At 31.8% G+C, this 22,254-nt stretch overlaps 1 protein-coding gene across 9 annotated transcripts in view; it reads left to right on the plus strand.

Annotated features, from left to right (window-relative positions):
* The window catches only part of BPTF (bromodomain PHD finger transcription factor), a 171,289-nt gene that overhangs the window by 61,107 nt on the left and 87,928 nt on the right, over window positions 1–22,254 (plus strand). For 8 of the 9 annotated variants that reach the window (XM_051995268.1, XM_051995264.1, XM_051995270.1 and 5 more), the window contains exons 3-5: window positions 7,440–7,663; window positions 14,151–14,366; window positions 14,899–15,087. In XM_051995268.1, coding sequence (XP_051851228.1) covers window positions 7,440–7,663; window positions 14,151–14,366; window positions 14,899–15,087 — 629 coding nt within the window. The remainder of the gene's footprint in view (window positions 1–7,439; window positions 7,664–14,150; window positions 14,367–14,898; window positions 15,088–22,254) is intronic. The other variant, XM_051995272.1, reaches the window with a different exon arrangement.

Below are 22,254 nucleotides of genomic sequence, written 5' to 3' on the forward strand. Positions count from 1 at the left end.
GAGCAAATTTTTGAAGTAGTTCAAGTTTGTGTCTTATCCCAAAAGTCCCTTTTCTTTGTTCTCCTTTCATCTCCATTACCTGGAGGATAATTAAGGATAAATAAAGTGCTTTATTTAGTAACTTTTGTTACTTTCCACCAAGTCTCTTTGCTTCAGGGTGACTTTCCTTTATAAAATGAGGAGATTAGACCAAATGTTATCTAAGGGTTTCTTTTAGTTCTAAAATTCTTTGATTCTATTTGTCTTGGAGTCACTAACTATTAGACATTATGCTGTAAGGCATTTCAAGGGGGAGAATGCAAAGGGAGAAATAATGTTTAAAATCGTAGTAATCTAAAATAATGCCTACTGTAGTTTGCTAGAAACCACTAAGGGAATTGGAAAAGGCTGGGAGGAATGATTAAAATGGAGTACATATGGAGTCCCAGTAATTTTCTTGCTAAGGAATCCAGCCTAATATTTTTCATCTTCCATTCTTCATGGCTTATTGCTTATGTAGTAGATTGATTGCGCAAAACTTTAATGTAAAGGGAACATTTCTTACAAATTAGAAAATAAGGTTTATATTCTTAATTCTTTTCATATTAGCATTATATTTCAAGTTTTCAATTAAAAATATATTTAGAAAGCAAAAATGAACTAAAAAACTTTTCAGGAAAATGACACTTCCTTTATAAAACCAAAAAACAAACCAATCCTAAATAAAGCAAGAGAAAAGAAATAATGAAACATTTCAACTGAATAGGTAAATTCAGACTTTAGTGATTATATAATTCATATAGACTTAGGAAAGTTACCTGTAGCACCTATATAGTATATACCTGCATAATAATAATATTAATAATAAATATACCTAAGCAGCTAAAAATTAATTTATGATAACCATTTATGAAGTTAACCTGGTTGGATTGTAGAAGAAACTAGTAAAGAATTCATTTATATGCTAGCTAATATTTTAAATTTAAATTTTGTCTTCTATTTTTAGAAAGGTTCCTTATGTTCTCCTGTTTTTAGAAAGAGAAATTTGTATCTAAAATGTAGATATTGATTTTTAAAAATAGCTTTCTAACCATACAATAAAAAATTGTATGATTTTCAGTTAAGTTACTATTTCTTTTTGTGTAGATATTATATTGAATAGCCTGTTAACTATGTAGCATCAAATAATCCAGTTTTAATTCTGTGATAGTTAATAGCCCATATTGATGGATTTTGAATGTTTTACAAAATAACAATTAAAACTCAAAATTGCACCTTAAATACCCTTAGAGGTAAATATTTTTTTTTAAACTGATTTATTTAGGACATTCGCCATCACTGTGGGGAAGCATATTGTATACTTTTCTTCTTTAGTATCTGTATACAGACTAGTTTATATCATAGTCTGAGAGTTTTATAAAGCCCAAAGCAAAAAGTAAAACTTTGTAATGCAGATATAGGTCCAATCTGTCTAAAATAAAATAAACTTGACTGAATAATTCTTACTTTTGTTCTGGAACTTGTTTGAAAATAGCACAGTGTCTACTACGACAAGCATTTCATTTTATTTTTGTATCATGCTTGTCACATAGATCCTTGTTGGTTGGTTGGAGGATCTCACAATTCATAGAAACTCTTATGAATGCCTCTTTGGAGGCATTTGGGATTAAGTGATTTGCCAGGATTACACAGCTAATACATATCTGAAGCAGCATTTGAAATCGGTACCACTGTAACACCTAGAACTGAAAATCTCTTCAACTTAAGATTTTTTTCCGTTATTTTTTCAAACTCTTTGGCCTTACCTGATTTTTAGGATCTGAAACCTGTTGAGGATTATCTTTGTTGCTAGATTATGAGTGAGAGCCATCCTGTTGGAAGAGGACCTTTAAAATAAGTATTTTACTCAACCAAATCAAATGTTTTGGTGATTTTTGTTTTGTTTTTAAGTGATAAAGAAGTGGTAGAATTCTTTAATAATCTTTCAGGGAGTTGTGTGATGATAAAGATGTGATCCCATGTGAAATATCTCTTGTGAAAGCCTTCCTGTTTCCTATTAGTATCCTTGAAGATTAATATCCTTGATGTATTGTAGCTTATTTTTATAACAATCTATAGATGGGAAAGAGAGTGTGTGTGTGTGTGTGTGTGTGTGTGTGTATACATACATACACATATATATGTACATATATATGTGTGTGTATATATATATATATATATATATATATATAATGTTGTAGTCATTGGTATTTTCTTGAACAAGTTTATTATTAATAAAGCCCGATATTTTTTCCATTAACTTTTTCATCACCCCCTTTCAGATTTTCCTTGTAAATCAGTCTCTCAATGCTTCCCTCCCCCATTCCCCAAGTTGTTTTGCCTCTAGCATGGATCTCATTTATCTATACTTAGTCAAATCTAATTGCTACCTCTTGGAAGAGATCCATAATCACCATAATAAGGTTTGCCCTTACTATCCACCCAGGAAGAACTGAGTAGTTGAAAAAGGTTTATTGCCTAGGTTATGATATATGCATTTAGATATATAATTTGTATAGTTTGTCAGTCAGTATACGTGTCTCATACAAATGATTCAGTTAAGCGAAGAACTTAGTAGGAGGATTAAATTGCAAAACTCCCTTGATAATTCCAAATGTCTCCCAGGAATAAAGGCCTATCCTTTTTGGCAGAAGTTTCCTACGTGTCTTTTAAGACATGAAACATGGTAAACTCTGAAGAATTTAAATATTGAGAAAACACATAGTAAATTTGATTAAACTATAAAAGAAGTGAAGAACTCAAAGGAAAACAGAATAAAAGATGTCATCAAGGAAATGTATTTGCCAAAAAAAAAAAAAAAAAGACTAATCACAAAATTAAATTGTTGGTATTCTCCCTCTCCCCTCCCCCCCCAGGCATTTGGGGTTAAATGACTTGCCCAGGATCACACAGCTAGGAAGTATTAAGTGTCTGAGGCTAGATTTGAACTCAGGTTAAATGACTTGCCCAGGATCACACAGCTAGGAAGTATTAAGAGTCTGAGGCTAGATTTGAACTCTGGTCTTCCTGACTTCAAAGCTGGTGCTCTATCCACTGCACCACCTAGCTGCCCCATATCATTTTGGTATTAGGAAAAAGCAAGAAGGCCCCTGCCATATTGGTGGATCCTAGTGTTGAATTTAAGAGAGGACAGAGGCAGTAGTTCCACAGAATAGAAAGATAGGGATGGATTGAGATCTTTATTATTGGAAGAAATATTCAAATCCATAGGATTCCAGAACATTTTATAGTATTACACAAGATATGACTACATGGAACACAGTAGTACATGAAAATAGTATTGTAAACTTAAAACTAGTAAAGTTATCCATTGTTGCTACTTAATTCAATGGAAAGGACATTGGCCTGGGAGATAGGAGAACCTATCTAGTAAGATAAAATAAAATAAATATTGTGGCTTTCGGCAAGTTGCTTAAATTCTGGACTTTTGATCTTTCATCTGTAACATTAAGGCGTGGATCTTTAAATTTCCTTACTGTGCTTAATATTCTCCAATTTATTCTTTATACTATTCCACAACTTTGTTAAAATGCATCTACTTTTGGATGCAGAATTGTGGTAAGCATGAAGCAAAAATTCTATTATCATTGCCTTTAACGATTTGAGTAAATTATACAAAATTTATACAAGGAGCATCTGAAAAATAATTCTGTTTTTCTGGTGTTAATTAGTTATCCACAATTTAGTTTCTTTCTGTTTTAAGTAATACTAAATCTGTAAGTAGTTTGGTGTACAAAAGTTGATACAGTTCTGATCCTTGAAGAATTTACAATAAAGTTACAAAACTTAATGTTTTTGTTAGAAATATTTGGTTAAAGGCATTTGAGGTACTTTTGAGTTTTTTGAAGAGGCAAATTAATTTTGAAATAAGTGTTTCAGGTCGCCTTTGTTAATATTTTTGCTTCTTTCTTTGTTGTCAATTAGTAATTGTGCTCCTGATGCTTTCCCTTTTCCTTTCTTAAGAACTTCTGTGAGTTAACACTTGTCTTTCTTTCACTTTCCATTTCCCTTTGCTGGCAATCATCTGTAATATGGAAAATAAAATAGAACTATTAGAAACTAAAAGGAACCTCAGCAGTTATTCCTTCTAGCATCAATAAAGGTGAAGTGATTTCCTCAAGGTCATGTCTTCTGATTCCAAGTCCATTCTCCTTTCCAGTTTATTTTACTGTTTCTTCCCTTTTACCTATAAATGTACTCAGGTCTTCTTTAGACATCTCCATCTGGATGTGTCCTGCATTCTTTTTAAGGTCAGAATATCTAATATGGAACTTTTCCTCCCAACCCTGCTTTCGTTCCCCACTTCTTTATTTCTATTATTCGTAGTATCATTTTTCCAGGCAATTTTAATGTCATCTCATATACCTTTTTCCCTTTGACCATTCAATACAGTTAGTAATCTTAAAGGCAGACACTATTCCTACTTATTTTTGTCTAGAAAGCATTGAACTAATGTTTATTTAATGCTTTTATTGAATGCTTTTTCCCTCTGTAATCCTGATCTTTAGACCATTACATTAATAGTAGTCATATTCTCTTCAATTGGTTTTTATAAACTATGGAAATAAAAAACTTAAGAATCAATTCATGCTGCAGGATCATTTTACAACTTAAAGAATGCTTAAAGTTAAAAACATTCTTGGTACTTAAACATAATTTTCTCATCTCTGTCTCCAAACATATTTTAAAGACCATATATCTATATTTAGACCTTTAAAATTTTAGTAATAGGATTGTACTGAATGGCTAGTCTGAGGAAAATTATAAGTTTTTTTGAAAATTGTCTTTCATAAGATAAAACCATGATTATTGCCAAAACTCTATCAGAATTTTTTCTTCATTTTTAAAGGGTTTTTTTGGACTTGTTTCTTTGAAGTCTGTGTATCTCTCCCCCTTTTAAAAATATGGAACTTTGAGAAATAATATAGTTTACCTAATTATATCATTCATTAAATTCAAATGAGTAAACATTATTAAGTGAGTAGGTTGTGTAATTATACTAGATGCTTAATTTTACTTTTCATGGCAATTTCAAAATTTCAAAACTCTTTTGTATATCTTTCTAAATTTGATTTGGTTGATGATATTATCTATTTTATGGCTATTTTATAAATAAGGAAACTAGGTCTCAGATTAAATGAGTTATCCAAATATATAGCTTGCATGGACTAGAGCTTAGACCTCATCCTTAGTTCAATGACACTTTCTTTTCACATAATATTTAGTAATTTTCTGTCTTTGAATGTTAAAATAAATCAGGCTAAACCTTGTTTATTAATACCGTTTCTTTAGTTGTATGTTGGTTGGGTTTTTTCTTTTCTTTCTTTCTTTCTTTTTTTTTAAGATGCAGTGCTGTAAATAGATTAGATTTTCAACAAATAATTATTTAATGTTGTTGGCCACTTACCTGCATAGCCTTCTTTTGATTCATAATATCATAGATTTAGAATTAGAAGGGACCTTAGAGATGATCCTGTTCTAGCCATCTCATATTACAGATGAGACAACTGAGGCTCGGTAAATGATTTGCCCAGGGTCACACAGGTAGGTGGTAAATAATATAGCTGGCATTCCCATCCTGGTCCTCTCTCTTCAGTTGCAGTGCTTTCCCCACTACACTGCACTAACTCTAATTATTTCTTGAATATTTTTGATTTTCTAAGCAAGGCTTTAAGTATAGAATATATTGCTTTATCTTTGGCTTCCTTATTTATTTTAAAAACTAGGTCTTGGAACCTTATGCAAAACATAATAAATTGAATAATTCTATGATTGATAAGGACAATTTGGTAAAACTGACAAATATTACTTTTTAAAATCTTGCAGTATATCTAAATGATTAAAAGGACTGGCCATGAGCTAATAGTTAGGGTAGGAATAAAATTATTCTTGTGTAATTGATTACTAATGGTAATATAAAAATGACTAGTCACTATATTAACCTCACTGTCAATCCCACCAAAGTTGTAAAGAACTTGTTGGGAATACCTGTCAGGAAATAGAATGATAAATGGGGAGAGGGAGAGAGGGAGACAAAGAAGAATATTAGAGTAATAATTTTTAGTCATTGATGGCTCTTATTTCTTTTTTTTATTTATCACGTTTACTTTTAGATATCTCTCTTCTGCCCCTTAACCCATCAAGTCTTCTCTTATAATAAAAATTCTAAAAGGAAGAAAAACAACTTAGCAAAACCAACCACAATATATTGTCCAGGTGTAACAGTAGATGTAGAGTTCTATATCCTTGGTCCTCATCTCTGCACTGAAGTTAAGGAAAGCACATTTTCTCAACTCTTTTTAAAAAAAGAAAAAAACCCTTTAAAAAGACCCTTAAGCCAAGGGTCTTTTCAATTGGAGAAAAAAGAATTTTTTAGCTGAAAAAAATTGAATATGGAAAACAGGAGAAAATCCAGAGGGTATTATTGATTTAGCCAAAAATAAATTTGGCTAATTTACAATGTTAAGCTAATGAATTTTAACACTTTTGGAGTTTTAATACTGCTTCATTTAATGTTTGACTTAATCCATTTTTCATTTCCAAAAAATATTAAGTGACCTAAACTAGAGGACCTTCTAAATAATCTTTTATTCACTACCTTCCTACCACAGAAAAGAAGAAAATATTTTGCAAATGCTTCTCTGAATCTGGCACAAGACTATAATTTACTTTGTTAAAGAAAGTCTGTATGTGCTTATAGGGATGGATACTATTATCCCAAGGTGAGAGCCACCCCTTCTTTTATATTACTGTGTGTATGTATATTTATACAGAATCATTGGTGAATGAAGAGTTTCACTTATATTTCTTTTTTTTTTTTCCCCAAATAACTGGAGCTATCTCTTTCCCTGTTCTTTATTTACCACAGTCTTAAATTTTTAAATCATTTTTATTTAGATCATCTTTTAACTATTTTTGATGATTTAGGATTATTAGAAACATTGTAGATTGTTGACATGTATAGGGTTATTTGTACATAGCAGATTTCTAAGACCTTTTTTTTTTTTTTTTTAAAGCCTGGAATTTGGTTCTTTGTTTTTTGGGGAGGGGGGCTAGGAGCATATTTTTGTCTTATCTCTTTAGGATTTTGTCAGGCTGTTAGAAACTGACAGTCTTTTGTTGCTTTGCTTTGCTCTCTTCTATCTTCCTTCCTTTTGCTTATTTTTGACTTTAATTTTGTGTAGATATGGAAAGTATTTTTCAAGCTTGTTAGATTTGTATGTAAAGTAAAAATAAAAAGATTCTGAGTGAGGAACTGGAGTCAGCTTTGTTGTTATTTTTTATTTTTTGCTTCCTTTCCACTTTTTCCAAAGATAGGTGAAGTTTACTAAGTTGAGTAAACTACCACATAAATATATTGTTAATGTATATGTTGAGAGTATTTACATTTTTCCTTACAGAGAAGAAGATTCAGAAAATGAAAAGGATAAGAAACTTTGGTACTATAGCACAAAAGTTCAGTTGGCAGAATTAATTGATTGCCTAGATAAAGATTACTGGGAAGCTGAGCTTTGTAAAACTCTAGAAGAAATGCGTGAAGAAATTCATCGACATATGGATATAACTGAAGACTTGACTAATAAAGCACGTGGAAGTAACAAATCGTTCTTGGCTGCTGCAAATGGTAAGAGAATTTGTCTGTTACAATTGAAACCTATTGATAATGTAATTTCATTATAAAACTTGTTTTACCACATGACTTTGTATTTCTTCTTTGTTAACAATGTAGACTAGAGACATTTAAAATTGTATTTTGTGTTATGCTTTGGTAGTTAGTGATGCTCTGTAAATGGTTTCTAATTGTAATTATAATTTTAAAATATATGTAAAGGTTATGTGAACGATTGAGATAATTTATTTTTTTAAAAAATCTGTTTCAATTCAGCTGTTCATATGTATGCTCAGTAATTAACATTGAGTTAGGGGATAAATAGAAATTGCTGTAAAGTTAAATAATATATTTACACCTAAATTTTGTGAGGGACAGTTCGATCTTTTATTTCTTAGGTTATTTGGTTACTCATATTCAGTAGACTGAGCTACAGTCTATCTTTAGTTATATTGTGCCTGCTTTTTGGGGGCGGAGCAAAGAGACTACATATGGATTTTCAATAACTATATTTCTAAGGAAACTATCTGAATTTTTTCTACTGCTGAGTGGTTTTATTTTTTTTCTCATTTCATATCATCACCAGAATCATATAGAGTTGCTCCCAGTATTTCTTTTGAGTCAGAAGATCCAGAATAAAGTTCTAGCTCTGCTACTCAATAGCTATGAGACCAACAACAACTTAACTTTTAAGAGTCTTGATCTATAAAATATAATTTACTTCTATATTGTTCTAAATATAGGCTACCTCTGAATTTATATTATATCTGTAAAATGAAATCTCTTTAATAGGGGAGGAAAAAAGACGACAAGGACATACCTGAAAATTCATTTTGCCAAATTATTGTATTAAAGATTTATTCTAAGTTTAAATTATCTTTGACTGTCAGAGTGGTAATAGGAGCCTTCCTTAGTTTTTTAAAAGGCTAGATGTAGGAAAAAGTGAAACCTATTTTCAAATTTTTATATTCTGCCTTACAAGACTATGGTAATGCATGAGATGATGTGTGAAAATTTTTAACTGGAAAGAACTCTGTAGCTTGTGATACTTTAAAAGAATGTTGTGGTTGTCACGTGTATAATGTTTCATGTTTTGATGAAAAGAACAAAAAACTATAATTTTAATTGTATTGATAATTTACATGTATAAATGTACATTGAAGTAGTTCAAGGAGTTATTCCTGCTTAACAGATGGAGCCTGGGTTTCAGGAGAGGATGATTTTCCTATGACCATCCTCATAAATCATCGGCTCAGGTAGCTGTGAAAGCTTAGCACTCTAGACCCTCTTAAATCTTACACTATCTCCTTTATGTTGTCCTTCAGGGATGAACATCTATCAAAGTAATCAGACAGTATTTCTCTACTTATTAAAAAAAAAAATAGAGCTGGTAGTATTACCAGTAGTTTTCTTATTTATTTTTCTATCTGTCTGTCTGTCTGTCTATCTATCTATCTATCTATTTGTTTGGATGAGGTAATTGGGGTTAAAGTGACTTATCCCCAGGGTCACACGGTGAGGACAGGTTAAGTGACTGAGGCCAGATTTGAATTCAAGTTCTCCTGACTTCAGGGCTAGTCTTAGCTAGCTGCCCCTATACTAGTAGTTTTCAAAAGAAAATTGTCAAACATAAACTAGTTTTATTGTGAAATATTTAAAATGGGTTTTTATTGTTTGTTTTGAGGGGTTTTTTGTTTGTTTGCAAATGCTTTTATCCCAGGTCATAGACCTAGAAGTTGGAAGGAACCTCAGAGGCCAAATAGTCTAATTTTTTTTGATTTTATGCTGTAATAAAGCTCTAGGAATCCATGGAGGCTAAATGTATTGCCCAAAGCTCCTAAATGTCTGAAGAGGTATTTGAACTCAGGTCCTCAATTCCAGATTAATTTCTCTTTTACCCTGTATGATATAGTCATCCACACTGATTTAGTTTTAGAATCATCAGAAAATTCAGTGATGATATAATTTCTTTCATCTCGATAATGTCATTCTGAGAATTAGAATTTCTTTTATATTTATTTTTAACCAAATAATTCAGCATTTGAATTTACTTTCTTGAAGTGAGGATAATAATCATTGCTTTTAGGATGAAAATTTTCTTTCAGACTTCAGAATTTAGGCATCAAGAAACAAATGTTTACCTTATTTTTTTTGGGGGGGCCTCCAATTTTAATTAATGCTTTTCTTCATTTCATCCATTTCATTTCACAGGAGCAAGTAGAAATTAATTTGGCATTGGAGAACATATTTACAACTAAATTTGGATAATTGTGATAATTTGTATATTTAAAAAACCAGAGAATATTATTTTTTGAATTACAGAAAAGCATGCTCTTTCACAAGTATTGAGTCTTCTTATTTGGGATTGATACTGATAGAATTGTGTGTGTGTATGTGTGTGTGTGTGTGTGTGTGTGTATGTATGTGTATGTTTATGTGTGGCGGGGAGGGGGAGGTAGGAGAAAGGGGGAGTAGGAAGGGGAGTAGTGGATTGAAGTGACTTACCCAGAGTCACACAGGTATTAAGTATTAAGTATGTGGGGTTGGATTCAAACTCTAGTCCCTCCTTAACACCCTGCTGGTGTTTTATCAGCATTGTGCCATTTAGCTGCCCCTTGAATTTTTTCCCCGGCTATCAATGTTAAGTAATTTGCCTAGCATTCTATAACTAGTGTTAGAGGTCAGTTTTGAACTCACATACTCCTAATTTCAGGGCTGGTGCTCTATTGATAGAATTGTTGACCACCAATTTCATATCATGTGTTGTTTTAAGTCCTAGTTCTAATGATGATCTCCCTAAATCAGTTGAAGATTTAAAAAGTACTTGTATTTGGTATTATCAGTTTTTTTATCCAAACCAGAATATTTGAAAATTTTGCTTTGGCAATTTAAAAGAAATATTGTTTAGTGTTGAAAGATACTTCTGAAGAGTCTTGATTTTAAGTAAGAATACAGAACCCTTGGGATTGATTTTTCAAAGCAAACAGAACAAGATTAGTGAAATCAAGTTATTAAAAACCTGAAAAAATAAAATTCTGGCTTCTCAGTTACAGTAATCAATATTGAATATAGAATAGATTCATGAATTTTCATTTAAATAGATTCAGAAACAGTTAAAAAAAAATTGGTTCTAGATTCCACCAAAATGTGTTCCTAGAAACCGGGTTGAAGCCAAAATACAGATATTAATTTTTTCTCTTCCTGTGTAACTTGAAATTACTACCTTCTTTTATCAATACTTGGAAGTCCCAGTAAGTAAGGAAGCATGGTATGAACTACTACCCCTTTGACTCAGCAAAAACATAAGTACATTTTAGGAATCATTTAATGAATAAAATTTGAAGCATTGGAAAATGGGGACATGGAATTGTTATTCCGGTGATTAAAAATATATATATTTTTCCTATAATCATATGAGGATCTGAATCCTTTTACTACTACTACTACTACTACTACTACTACTACTACTACTAAAAAAAAAAGACTTGTTTGTAATTCATGGTGTAAGAGGGTTGCCTGTATTACTGTTTTGTTAAAGTGATTGATCCATGATTACACCATTAGTGTTTCCAGTGTTGGTCTGGCAGAGCTTGAAGCCAGGTCTTCTTGTCTCCAAAGTATGCCCTTTGGCTACTAAACTTTGCTTCCTCTCTTAGAAGCATTAACTAAAGTAATGAATTTTTATAGTAGTCTATATTCTTTAGTAATCTACCACCTGCCAGTACTGTACAGTAAAACAAACATTTGTTATGTCCTTACTCCCACTCTTCCTTTTGGTGTAATCACTGCCTCCCCTTTTCCCTTCCCCCATGTAGCCACTAATACCCTTACTACTGGCTATTAACACAGTATTCATTTAGGTTCTGGTTTATTTAGCAGATAATATTTGTGAAGTTTTTTCTCAGTCATATAGTCTCTCAAAAATTAGTGAGTATCTTGAAATTTTTAGCAATTCAGATGCTACAGATTAAGAAAATACAACTTCATGTTTTTAATTTGACGTCTCTTAATCCAGAAAATATTGTCGTCATTAGGAAGTCTTTAGCCAGAATATATAAGTATGCATAGAAATAAGGGAAGTTTTAACCCTATTTGACCATAGTGCACTATGTTCTATAGCTTGCATGTTTAAAGTTCTGTAGCTTTGCAGTTTTTTTTTTTTTTTTTTACAATGGTAATGAATTAGAGAAAAGAATGGTGATTGTTATAAGAAAAAAATCTGAAAAAAGAATTATAATTTGGGAGAGATATAAAGATTATGAGAAAAAAGAATGGACCAAATAGTCATTTTTCTATTACAATTGGGAAATGGTAATAGATAATACATTGTAGCATTGAACTATTTTTATTTTTCTAAATTGTAGGAAAAACTGAAGTGAGACTATAACTAGATCCCACTGGTATTTAGGTTATGAAAAATAAAGGGACAAGACAAAAAGAAAGAAGCAACAGTGTGATGTCAGGAGGAATAATAAAGCCAAGCAAACACATGTGAACATTATGCTGACCTAGTACTAGAACTAGTCTCTTTAAGTTTGAATTCTAGTGTTCTGTGGAATCCTTGAGTTTGAAACTATGACTTGTCTATTCATGAACCTAGCCTAATATAAATAGAAGGAAGTCAGAAGGTAAGAAGCAAGAGAAAGGAAAGAGTATCAACATTTGAGACTGAAACTGCCAAGAAAATCTGGTGTAGGTTTATTTAGGTAGCTTTTAGATTTAGGTGGTCATTTTAAAGACCTTCTGACTCCTTTGGAACTTTACTTGTATTGAGTTTCAGAATTATTGATATAAATGAAGGTAAAACAGCGTTAGATGAAATTGATTGATCGAAGAGGAAAAATCCTAAAATAAGAAATAAGGCTGTCTTGTTTGTAAAAATTGTGTTTTTACCAATTTTCATGCTTGCTAAAACATGTTGGGGAGAGTAAAGAATGGTAGGATGTCTTGGGGAGATCCCAATCTGATTGAGATATTTGTAGTTAGAATTTATTTAAACATTGCTAAGGAGCAATGAGTTGGTTGGAGCACCAATCCAGGAGTCAGGAAGACTCATAGTACTCAGTTCAAATCTGGCCTCAGACACTAGCTTTGTGACCCTGGACAAGTTACTTAACCTACTCCCTCTTTACTACTCCTCTCCCAAAAAGAATGAATTGAGTAGACATTTTCCTAGATTACAGTGACTGGGGAAATGGTAATAGATATATACAGTAAAGTTTAATTATCATAGTATTGAACTTTTTATTTCTGTAGATTTTAGAAAAAGCTGGAGTGAAACATGTGACTAGATTAATCAGCAAATAGATAGGCTGCCTCAGTAGATTTTTCTATAGAAATTTCAGTCTAACTTGTTTTATTAAAATTAATATTGGTTATTTATTTGTAAGGTATCTAGGATAGTCTTACAAATGTAGGTGAATATAATTTGTAGTTTTGTTTTCTCTGATAGCTAAAGCAGAAAGGACAGTAATTTTTAATGAATCATTGTAACTTAGGATTGTGCTTTAAAAGCTAAAAAATGAATTTCTATTTATTAAGATCTATATTTCCATCAAGACTAAGCCAATCCAAAAAGCATTTATTGTTAAGCACCTCCTCTATGCTAGGCACTATGCTAAATATTGGGAATGCAATCAATAAAAGGCAGTGTCTGCCTTTGGGAGCTTACAGTCTAACTTTATTAGATGATCTCTGCTTTATCTTTATTGAAGAAAAATTAATTATAATGTCTTCAGGAGCCTTATAGATGATCTAGTCCAAACTTCTGATTTTACAGATTTAAAAAACAAAAAATGACGTTCATAGAGATTGTCAATTATATAAGGTTACAGAAGAATTGGAACCAAGGTCTGTTTACTCCTGTTCCAGTCTTTATTCTTTATGTTTCTGACAGTTTGAATATACACTGTAAAGCAAATAATTTTGCCACAATTTCAGAAATTAGTAATGTCTTCTTCAGACAATTTTATTCCCAGTGAAAATAGGGTTTATAGTTAATGCTTTATCTTCTCAGAAAGGAGTTGACTAAATTAAATTGTACATTTAAAGACTAACACTGTTATTTATGTATTTATATGTGTGTTTGTGTATGTGCATATATATGTGTACACATACATACACACACACACTCTCATATAGGGTGTCCCAAAAAGCTTAGTGCAATTTTTAGCTTGTAAAAATTTAAAAACTTAAAGCTGTATTAAGACTTTCTGGGACACTGTATATGGACATTTAAATTTTTTCTTCTTTACTGAAAATTACTGTCATTTCCTAACACTAATAGACTTTGTATTTACTTTACCCCTTCTGTAACTTATATGAGAATTTCCACACATTAAGTATTGTATAAGCAGATTTGTAGCAATGATTTTCAGCTTTTAGCAATTGATTTTCTTATGTTGATTTCTTTACATTTTCTAAAAACAGCAACTAAGCCTTCGGTGTTTTTTATGTATGCTTAATTTAGCTAGTTTAAAATTTTCAATTCTTTTCTATATAGATGAAATTTTGGAAGCTACCAAATCCAAAAAAGGAGGTGACATTGAAGATGCTAAAAGTCCAGTTCCAGAAGACGCAGAGAAGGACAAAAATGAATCCGAAAATAATAGCCAAAAAGATTCTGAAAAAAGCAAAGAAGAGCTTTCAGATCAACCCCAGGAAAAAAACAAAGAAGAAAAAACATCTGGTGGTGATTCTGAGAAAGGAAAACCTGAGGGTAAATAAACTACTTGGTTTTAAAAAGCTTTTTATCAAAAAGTGTTATATGTAAACTTTATAACTATAAATTATACATAATTTTTTAAACCTGAATAATTTATAAAGAATATGTTATTTTTAGAGCATATAACCACTTAAATTATATTGAAGGAATTTAGAGATTTTAAGTTTTTCTAGTAAAATATTTGGTAGTGAGTAATATAGAAATATAATAATGTATCTTCTCAAAATTCCTTGAATCTTTTTAGGCCAGCATTTCCTTTTCATGAGATATAATAAATATTCTAACAGATTATATACATACATGATACTAAAAGAATTAATGATTAACTCTTATATATGTTGACTTTTATGTGAATAATCTGTTATTAAAATAATGTACAACAGAATTGCCAGAAAATGGTCAATGGTGAATTGTGTGGATCATTGATATTCCATTTTTCAGCAATTGATTTTCTTTAGGTGTGGCCAGTCCTACCAAAAGAATTTTAAAGAATTTCTTTAAAGTTTTGTTGTGCATTTTACTATAGAGCCAAAAGATGTTGGGGATAAAGGTAACTCTGTGTCAACAAATACTGGCGACAACACAACAAATACTTCTTCAGGAGAGACTAGTCCCCTTGAAGGGAAGAACACAGTGGGGTGCCCCTCAGAAACTCATGATAGCAACAACATGGCAGAGAAGAAGGTGGCTCCTGAGCTACCCCAGGATGTACCAGGTACAGAGGGCAATGTATCAGTGCCTCTGTAAGGGGAGGGGAGAGGGGGTTGGTTAATAAACATCTTGAATGTCATCTAAAAAACACCTATAGAACTTGTTTATTCATGCTCTTTGTTTATAGTGCCATCCTGGACTGCTATGTTGTCACCTAACATTTAGAAATTTATAATGTCTTTATAATTACTGCTTGAAATTTATTATGGCCATTCATGCTTTTTAAAAGTTTACTACAATTATGATTTTAATTTTATAATCATTTACATATTCCTTCATCATCAAAGTGGTCATTGGCATACTAATAGCTTTATGTTAAGTGACTTAATTTTTTAATTCTTTATATACTAATAAATTTTGTGTCTGCATGTGCTTAGACAATTCTTTTTAAGATTTAAAACCAGGATACTAGTACAAAAATCCTAAGATGTCACAGACTTTTTTTTTTTTTAATACGTAAAGTTTTATAAAGAGTCTTTAACTGTCTGGGAAAAGATGTACGACTTTCCCCACTACGTTAAGCCTGTATCATTGGCGTTATGCTGATGATTTTATATGCTGATGAATTATAGTGATGATTATCACAATTGCTATTTCCCCCACACACACTATAAGTACATTCTATGATGTCTACCCTGATAGAAATATTTGATAATGAATTTGTGAAAATAAACATTTTAAGTGTGATAATTATATAGTAGCATAATTCCAATGATAAAGGCTTAAAGTAGTGGGAAAGTCGTACATCTTTTCCCAGACAGTTAAGGACTCTTTATAAAACTTTATGGTATTTAAAAAAATTATAGAAAATTAATAAGAGGATAGTTAATGGACATATATAAAAAGAAGTGATCACAGTATTAGAAAGACAGTTTGTTTAATTTATAAATCGTTTTCTCTCCCAGTGTCTTTTCTTTTGTATGTGCTAATATAGTGTTCTGTACATTTTTAAAAACTGGAAACTGTGATTTCATTTAAGAAAGTAATTCATTCAAGAATTGTTCTTTTTGATGCAGATTGACAGCTTTTCTCCAACTAATAAAATTACCTAGAGTCATGGAATTAGAATTAGTAATGTATCAGAAGCACAGCTAAAACCCAAGTCTCTTCTGCTGTGTCACTGCTTAAATAATAATAAGTATTTATTAAAATTATCTTTTTGAAATAGTAAGTCTGTTACTTGTTCTTGGAAATGTTCAAAATAGGGTTATATAATATGTTTGATTTTCTAGAGGAAGGGACAGACAACAAAATGTACACAGAGGCAAACTGAGTAATTAAGTAGCATGGTATAGAGAATGTAATGAATTTGGAGTCTTCAGACTAGTCTTCAGACCTGGATTTGAATGCTGGCTTTGTTGCTTATTACCTCTACAGTCTGAGCAAGTTGCCACTCTCTGAGCTCAGTGTTCTCTATGAAAGAACCAGATCAGATAACTGAAGATATATTCTAGATTTAAATCCATGATGCTTAATTAAGGTCATCAGCTCCTCGTATATTTATGACAAGAGTTTCTTACTAAAAACAGCATCAGGCAATGCTTGCTTTACTTTTACTGAGACTTTCCCTTCTCAGAATTTAAATAAGATACTAAATAAAATGGCTACTCCAGACCTTAATTCCAACTAACAAGGAACTTTACTCATGAGTACACTTTAGTTTAGCTTAGTTAGTAAATGGTAGAATTCTTGGATGAAAGTGATTGTCCTCTTAAAGTTCTTAATAACAAAGAAAGGAAAAGGTTATGCGTCATTAGACATACAAGATGTTTCAAAGTTTTAATGCAGTTTCAGGCTATTTAAGATTTTGGAACATTCTGTATGTATTAGACTTAGGAAAGAAGATTTTTAAAACTTCAGAAAAGAGGTATTTTAGGTCTGTGAAAGAAAGATGAGAAAGAAGTTCTCAAAATAATTCTAAAAATACAATTGACAATTATCCTAGTGAAAGAAGAGAAGCTTGACAAGGAGTTTCCCAATGTACATGAGCTAAATATTCTAGAAATATATGTTCACAAGATGCAAACAGAAAGCATATAACTAATAAAAATACACAAAGGCTGAGACACAGAATAAGCAAGGACCTCAAATAAAATATTTTAAAAAGGGCTTCTTTAAAAAAAGCTTCCAATTATTATTTTTAGTGTTATTTCTTTTTAATTTTTAAGTTTCAAATTCTTTTTCCCTTCCACTCCTCCCTCACCCAGTGAGAAGGCAGGCAAAGATCTGTCAGTTATACATGTGAAATCATGTAAAACATATTTCTATTTTAGCTATTTTTTTTTTAAAAAGCAAAATATATGAAGGTGTGGGAGGGGAATTATACTGCAGTTTGCATTCAGAATTCATTAGTTCTCTCTCTTCAGAAATTTCATCGTGAGTCCTTTCACAGTTGATCACCATTACAACATTGCTGTTACTGTGCATGGTGATCTCCTGGTTTCTTCTCCTTTTACACTGCAGCAGTTTCATTAAGTCTTGCCAATTTTTTTCTGAAACCATCCCACTCATCATTTGTCATAGTAGTACTTCATCACAATTATGTGCGACAAATTGATCAGCCATTCCCCAGTTGATGAGCATTCCTTTAATTTCCAATTCTTTGCCAACAACAAATATTTTTTGTTATGTAGAGGTCTTTTTCCTTTTTCTTTGATCTCTTTGGGATACAACCTAGTAGTGGTATTACTGGGTCAAACTATGCTAAGTTTTAGGCCCTTTCAATCTAGTTACAAATTATTCTCTAGAATGGTTGGACCACTTCACTCCTTCATTAGCAGTATATTGGCATATCCATTTTCCCCTCATTCCCTTCAGTATTTTTCATTTCTAATAGAAAGATGGTAGTTGAGTTTTTTTTTTAATTTGCCTTTCTCCAATCAATAGTGATTTAGAGCATTTTTTCCTATGACCATAAATAGCTTTGGTTTCTTCCTTCTGAAAACTACCTGTTTATATCTTTTGGTCATTTATAAATTTGAGGCAGTTTTATATTCATTACATATTTGAGAAATGAGGCTTTATCAGAGAAACTTGCTGTAGAAATAGTTATTATTTTTTGTACCTTTTAGCAAAATATAGTCCTTTTAATTAGTGTTTAAGTTCAGTTTTCTATTCTATTCCAGCCCTTTATTTTAACTCTGTCCTGCATCTTTCTGTTTCAAGTGTTGTCTCTTTTAAACATGTTATTAGATTCTGATTCCTTTTTTAAGGGGGGAAGGGGAAGGCAATTGGGGTTAAGTGACTTGCCCAGGGTCATACAACTTAAATTCTGATTCCTAATTCATTCTGTCTGTTTCTGTTTTATGGGTGAGTTCATCCCATTCATATTCACAGTATAATTATTAACTGTATTTCACTCCATGACATTTTCTTGTATTTCTTCTTTTTTCTCTCTTTTTTTTAATCCTGTTGCTCCTCAAAAGTTTATTTTGCTTCTAATCACAGCCTTTCCTACTCTTTCCTCCCTTTTATCATATCCTCTCCTTTTATCCCTTTTCCCCTCATTTCCCTATTGTGTAAGTTCTCTTTTCTGTATGCAACTGAGTGAGTATATTTATTCTTCCCTCTTTGAACCAATTCTGATGGGAATGAAAATCCATGCATTGACCACAACTCACCTTCATTTTTCTCTCCATTCTAAAAGCACTCCTTGCATACTTCTTTTATGTGAAAAAATTTCCCCCATTCTGCTATTCCTTCCCTGCTCTCTCAATGCACCCTTCTTCATTTTTCTTGTCGATAATTCTAACATAATTGACTCATCCATTCCCCATGTCTATGTAAATTCCTTTTAACTGTTCTAATAATGATAAAGTTCTTAGGAATTACATGTGTTATCTTCTCATCAAGGAATGTAAATAGTTTAACTTCATGGACATTTTTATTATTACTCTTTCATCTTTACTTCTGAAAGAACTTTTCTAGTTGCATTTGTGGTAAGAACAAGAAATAAATAAGCCTATTACATAGGGATATATGACCCAGTATGTTAAAAGCATAACTGAAAGAGCAGACTTATTCAGCATTCTCTTTACTTCTATTTCTTTCATCAAAGAAAATAAACTTTAGACCAAAAAAGGATAGGAAAAAAGTGTGTTTAAAAGTTAGTTGAACCCAAGATAAATGAGACAGTGAGAGCATCTTAAATGTTCTCAGTTTGTCACTTGGCCACAGTGAATTATATTCTAGGGTTTCAAAAGAACTTGTCATTGTAGTCATGGAACTGTTTTTAGTGGTCTTTGGGAAAGCTAGAGAGATTCCAGAAGACTAGAGAAAAGCAAATAACTGGGTTTTCAAAAAGTTGAAAAGTTAGATTCTGAAAAAATGTAAACTGGTGAGCCTGAAAAATTTTGTAACAAAGTTACTGAAATGTTTTCATATTGTCTTATGAACACTTAAGGAAGGATGAATTTCTTAAGAGTCCTTTTAGTTTCCCATCATGAAGTCATGTCAGGCTAAACTCATTTCATGTCTTGATAATGTTCCTAACAAAAAAATGATAATAGACAAAGTATATATGAATAGTAGTAAGTCATTTAACTTCTTCCATAATATTCCTGTTGTAAAGATGAAGTAACCCATTTCTATTGGTCATTTCTATTGATGTGCCCCAGGATTCTATCTCTGGCCCTGTTGGATATTTTCATCAGTGACTGGAATGAAGCTCCTATATAAGCATATATAGGAATGCTTAACCTATATATGAATGAGTCAAAGATGGGAAAGAGCTAACATATTAGACAGCAGAGTCAGGAGTTGAAATGATCTTGACAGGTTATAGAATGATAGGCTAAATCTAACACAGATAAATTTGATAAGGATATAAATATTAAGTCTCACATTCCAATGGAAAAAAAATCAACTTACAGATATTATCCTGAGGAAAATATACTTAGAAAACTGTTCATATAAAAAAGCTTAAAGTTTTTAGTTGATACAGTTATTCCAGGCATGAAAGACAGCCTTTGTAAATGCCTAGGGACAAAAAAATAGAATTCATCACCAGCTTCCCTAACTGGCCTAACAGTTGTAGGCCTGTGTGGTTGTAATGTATAATGTGTGAAGAACAGTAATAGAAAAGAAATCAAAATGAAGAATCTGAAACATAGAAGCTTTTAAATTCCGAGTTGAGAAATCTTTATTTTCCTTTAGAGACAGTAATAAGTGAATGAGAATTTTTTAAAAGAGAATATAACACGATAATATTTGTGCCTTAGAAAGAATTAAAAATATGTATTGGAAAGAGGAGAGACTAGAGGCAAAGTCAACTTGTTACAATGGTCCATTTGGAAAGTAATAATGATAAAAATATCAGGCTCTAAAATAGTTCTAGTCAGCAACCTAGGAGGCTACATCTTATAGGTGCTATTAGCTGCATTTTACAGATAAGAAACTAGAACTTAGAAAGATAAGCCTGTGGTCACTTGGCTTGTAAAAATGCAAAACCAATTCATTGAGATCAGAAGTCAGATTGAAAGGGATTGGAAGATAAGCGAAGAAGTAGTGTATGAAATGGGTACAAACAGCTTTTTTTCAGAGTTTGTATTTTAAAGAGATACAGAAGAATACTTTGAGAAGATAGCCAGGTCAAATACAGGTTTACAAATAGGAGAGACTTGGACTTGTTTGTAAGCAATTAGTCAGTTAAACATTATGTGCTAGATATGTTGTGCTAGATTCTAGGTGTACAAAGACCAAAAAAGAACCTGCAAGCAATAAAAAAGAAAGAATTCAAGTGTGGAAGAGTGATAAGATTACAAAAAATTTAGTAGTCATGATGGTTAAAGGAGCGTTTGGCATATGATATTTCAGAACCGAAATTACCATCATAATTGAGTATAATTCTACAGTGGAAAAAATGAAACTTTAAAATAAGCAAAGGCTTCAAAGCAATGCTAGTGAAAAGATCAGGTCTCTGTAGAAAATTTGAAGTCCAAATACAGGAGTTAAAAGAAACACAAAAAGGTAGACACAAGTAAACATTTATAAGGGACTAAGTAAAGTTAAACTACTTAAACTTTAATGTGCTAAAGTTGGGGAGATGAACGTCTCTTTGAACCCTATTGTCAAGAGTTGTAGATTAATAAGAAGTCCTGAGAGTGATTCTGTTATGTCTTGATGATCTTAAAATAAAAATGGAAAAAGGGAGGAAGAGCAAAACATCTGGGAAGAAAGGGAAAAGAAGATAAGGGAAATTTTTCTCAGCTAGCTGCTAGTCATTTCTGAACTTGCTTATCTCTCAATATTTTGCCTAGAACTTGTAACCACCATTGCCCCACAAAAACTTTGATTTAATGTAATCAAAATTATTCATTTTGCATTTCATAATGTTCTTTTAAGTCCTTCTTTGGCCATAAATTCTTCCCTTCTCCACAAATCTGACAAGTAGACTATCTTTTGCTCTACTAATTTGATTATAGTATCATCCTTTATGTCTAAATCATGAATCCATTTTGACCTTTTTTTGATCTAGTATGTAAGATGTTGCTCAAAGCTTTGTTCTTGCCATACTGTTTTCCAAATTTCCCAGCAATTTTTGTCAAATAGTGAGTTCTTATTCCAGAAGCTGAAGATTTTGGGTTCAAACACTAGATTACTGTAGTCATTGACTGTTTTATATGTACCTATCTTATTTCATGGATATACTATTTCTGTTTCATGGCCAGTACCATTGAAGCCAATTCCTTTGTCTCACACCAAGATGTTGGGGGATGGGGGGGGGGGTGTTGACAGTCTCAGAACATACAAGAGCATGGACTTGACTTGGTGTCTGAGAAACTAGTCCTAGATTTGGCCTTGGCCATGTGACTCTTGGTGGGTATGTCAGTGGCTTAAAATTATTATTTTTGTTCTTTCCCCATCCATGTCTGGAGTAGGTTGTATTTCCATGCAGCACCAGATTCTGGACATTGGAAGAAGCTTTCATATGCAGTCCCTGGAAGATGCTAGTATTGCAGCTTAGTACTGACTCATACTGGATCGGTTGATAGTAAAGGGTAAAAAATTATATTAGTGGTTGCTCCCACAAGAAAATGAGATTTTGTTTTATTTTCAGGCAGTAATAACAAGCATAAGGCAGAGTGACTTAATTCTGTACATGACAAATTTTATAGACAAAGGTTCTTAGAAGCATCTTTAAACCATCAAGAATCTTAAGATATTTTTTGTA

The sequence above is a fragment of the Antechinus flavipes genome, chromosome 4, assembly GCF_016432865.1.
Source record: "Antechinus flavipes isolate AdamAnt ecotype Samford, QLD, Australia chromosome 4, AdamAnt_v2, whole genome shotgun sequence".
Classification (NCBI taxonomy): domain Eukaryota; kingdom Metazoa; phylum Chordata; class Mammalia; order Dasyuromorphia; family Dasyuridae; genus Antechinus; species Antechinus flavipes.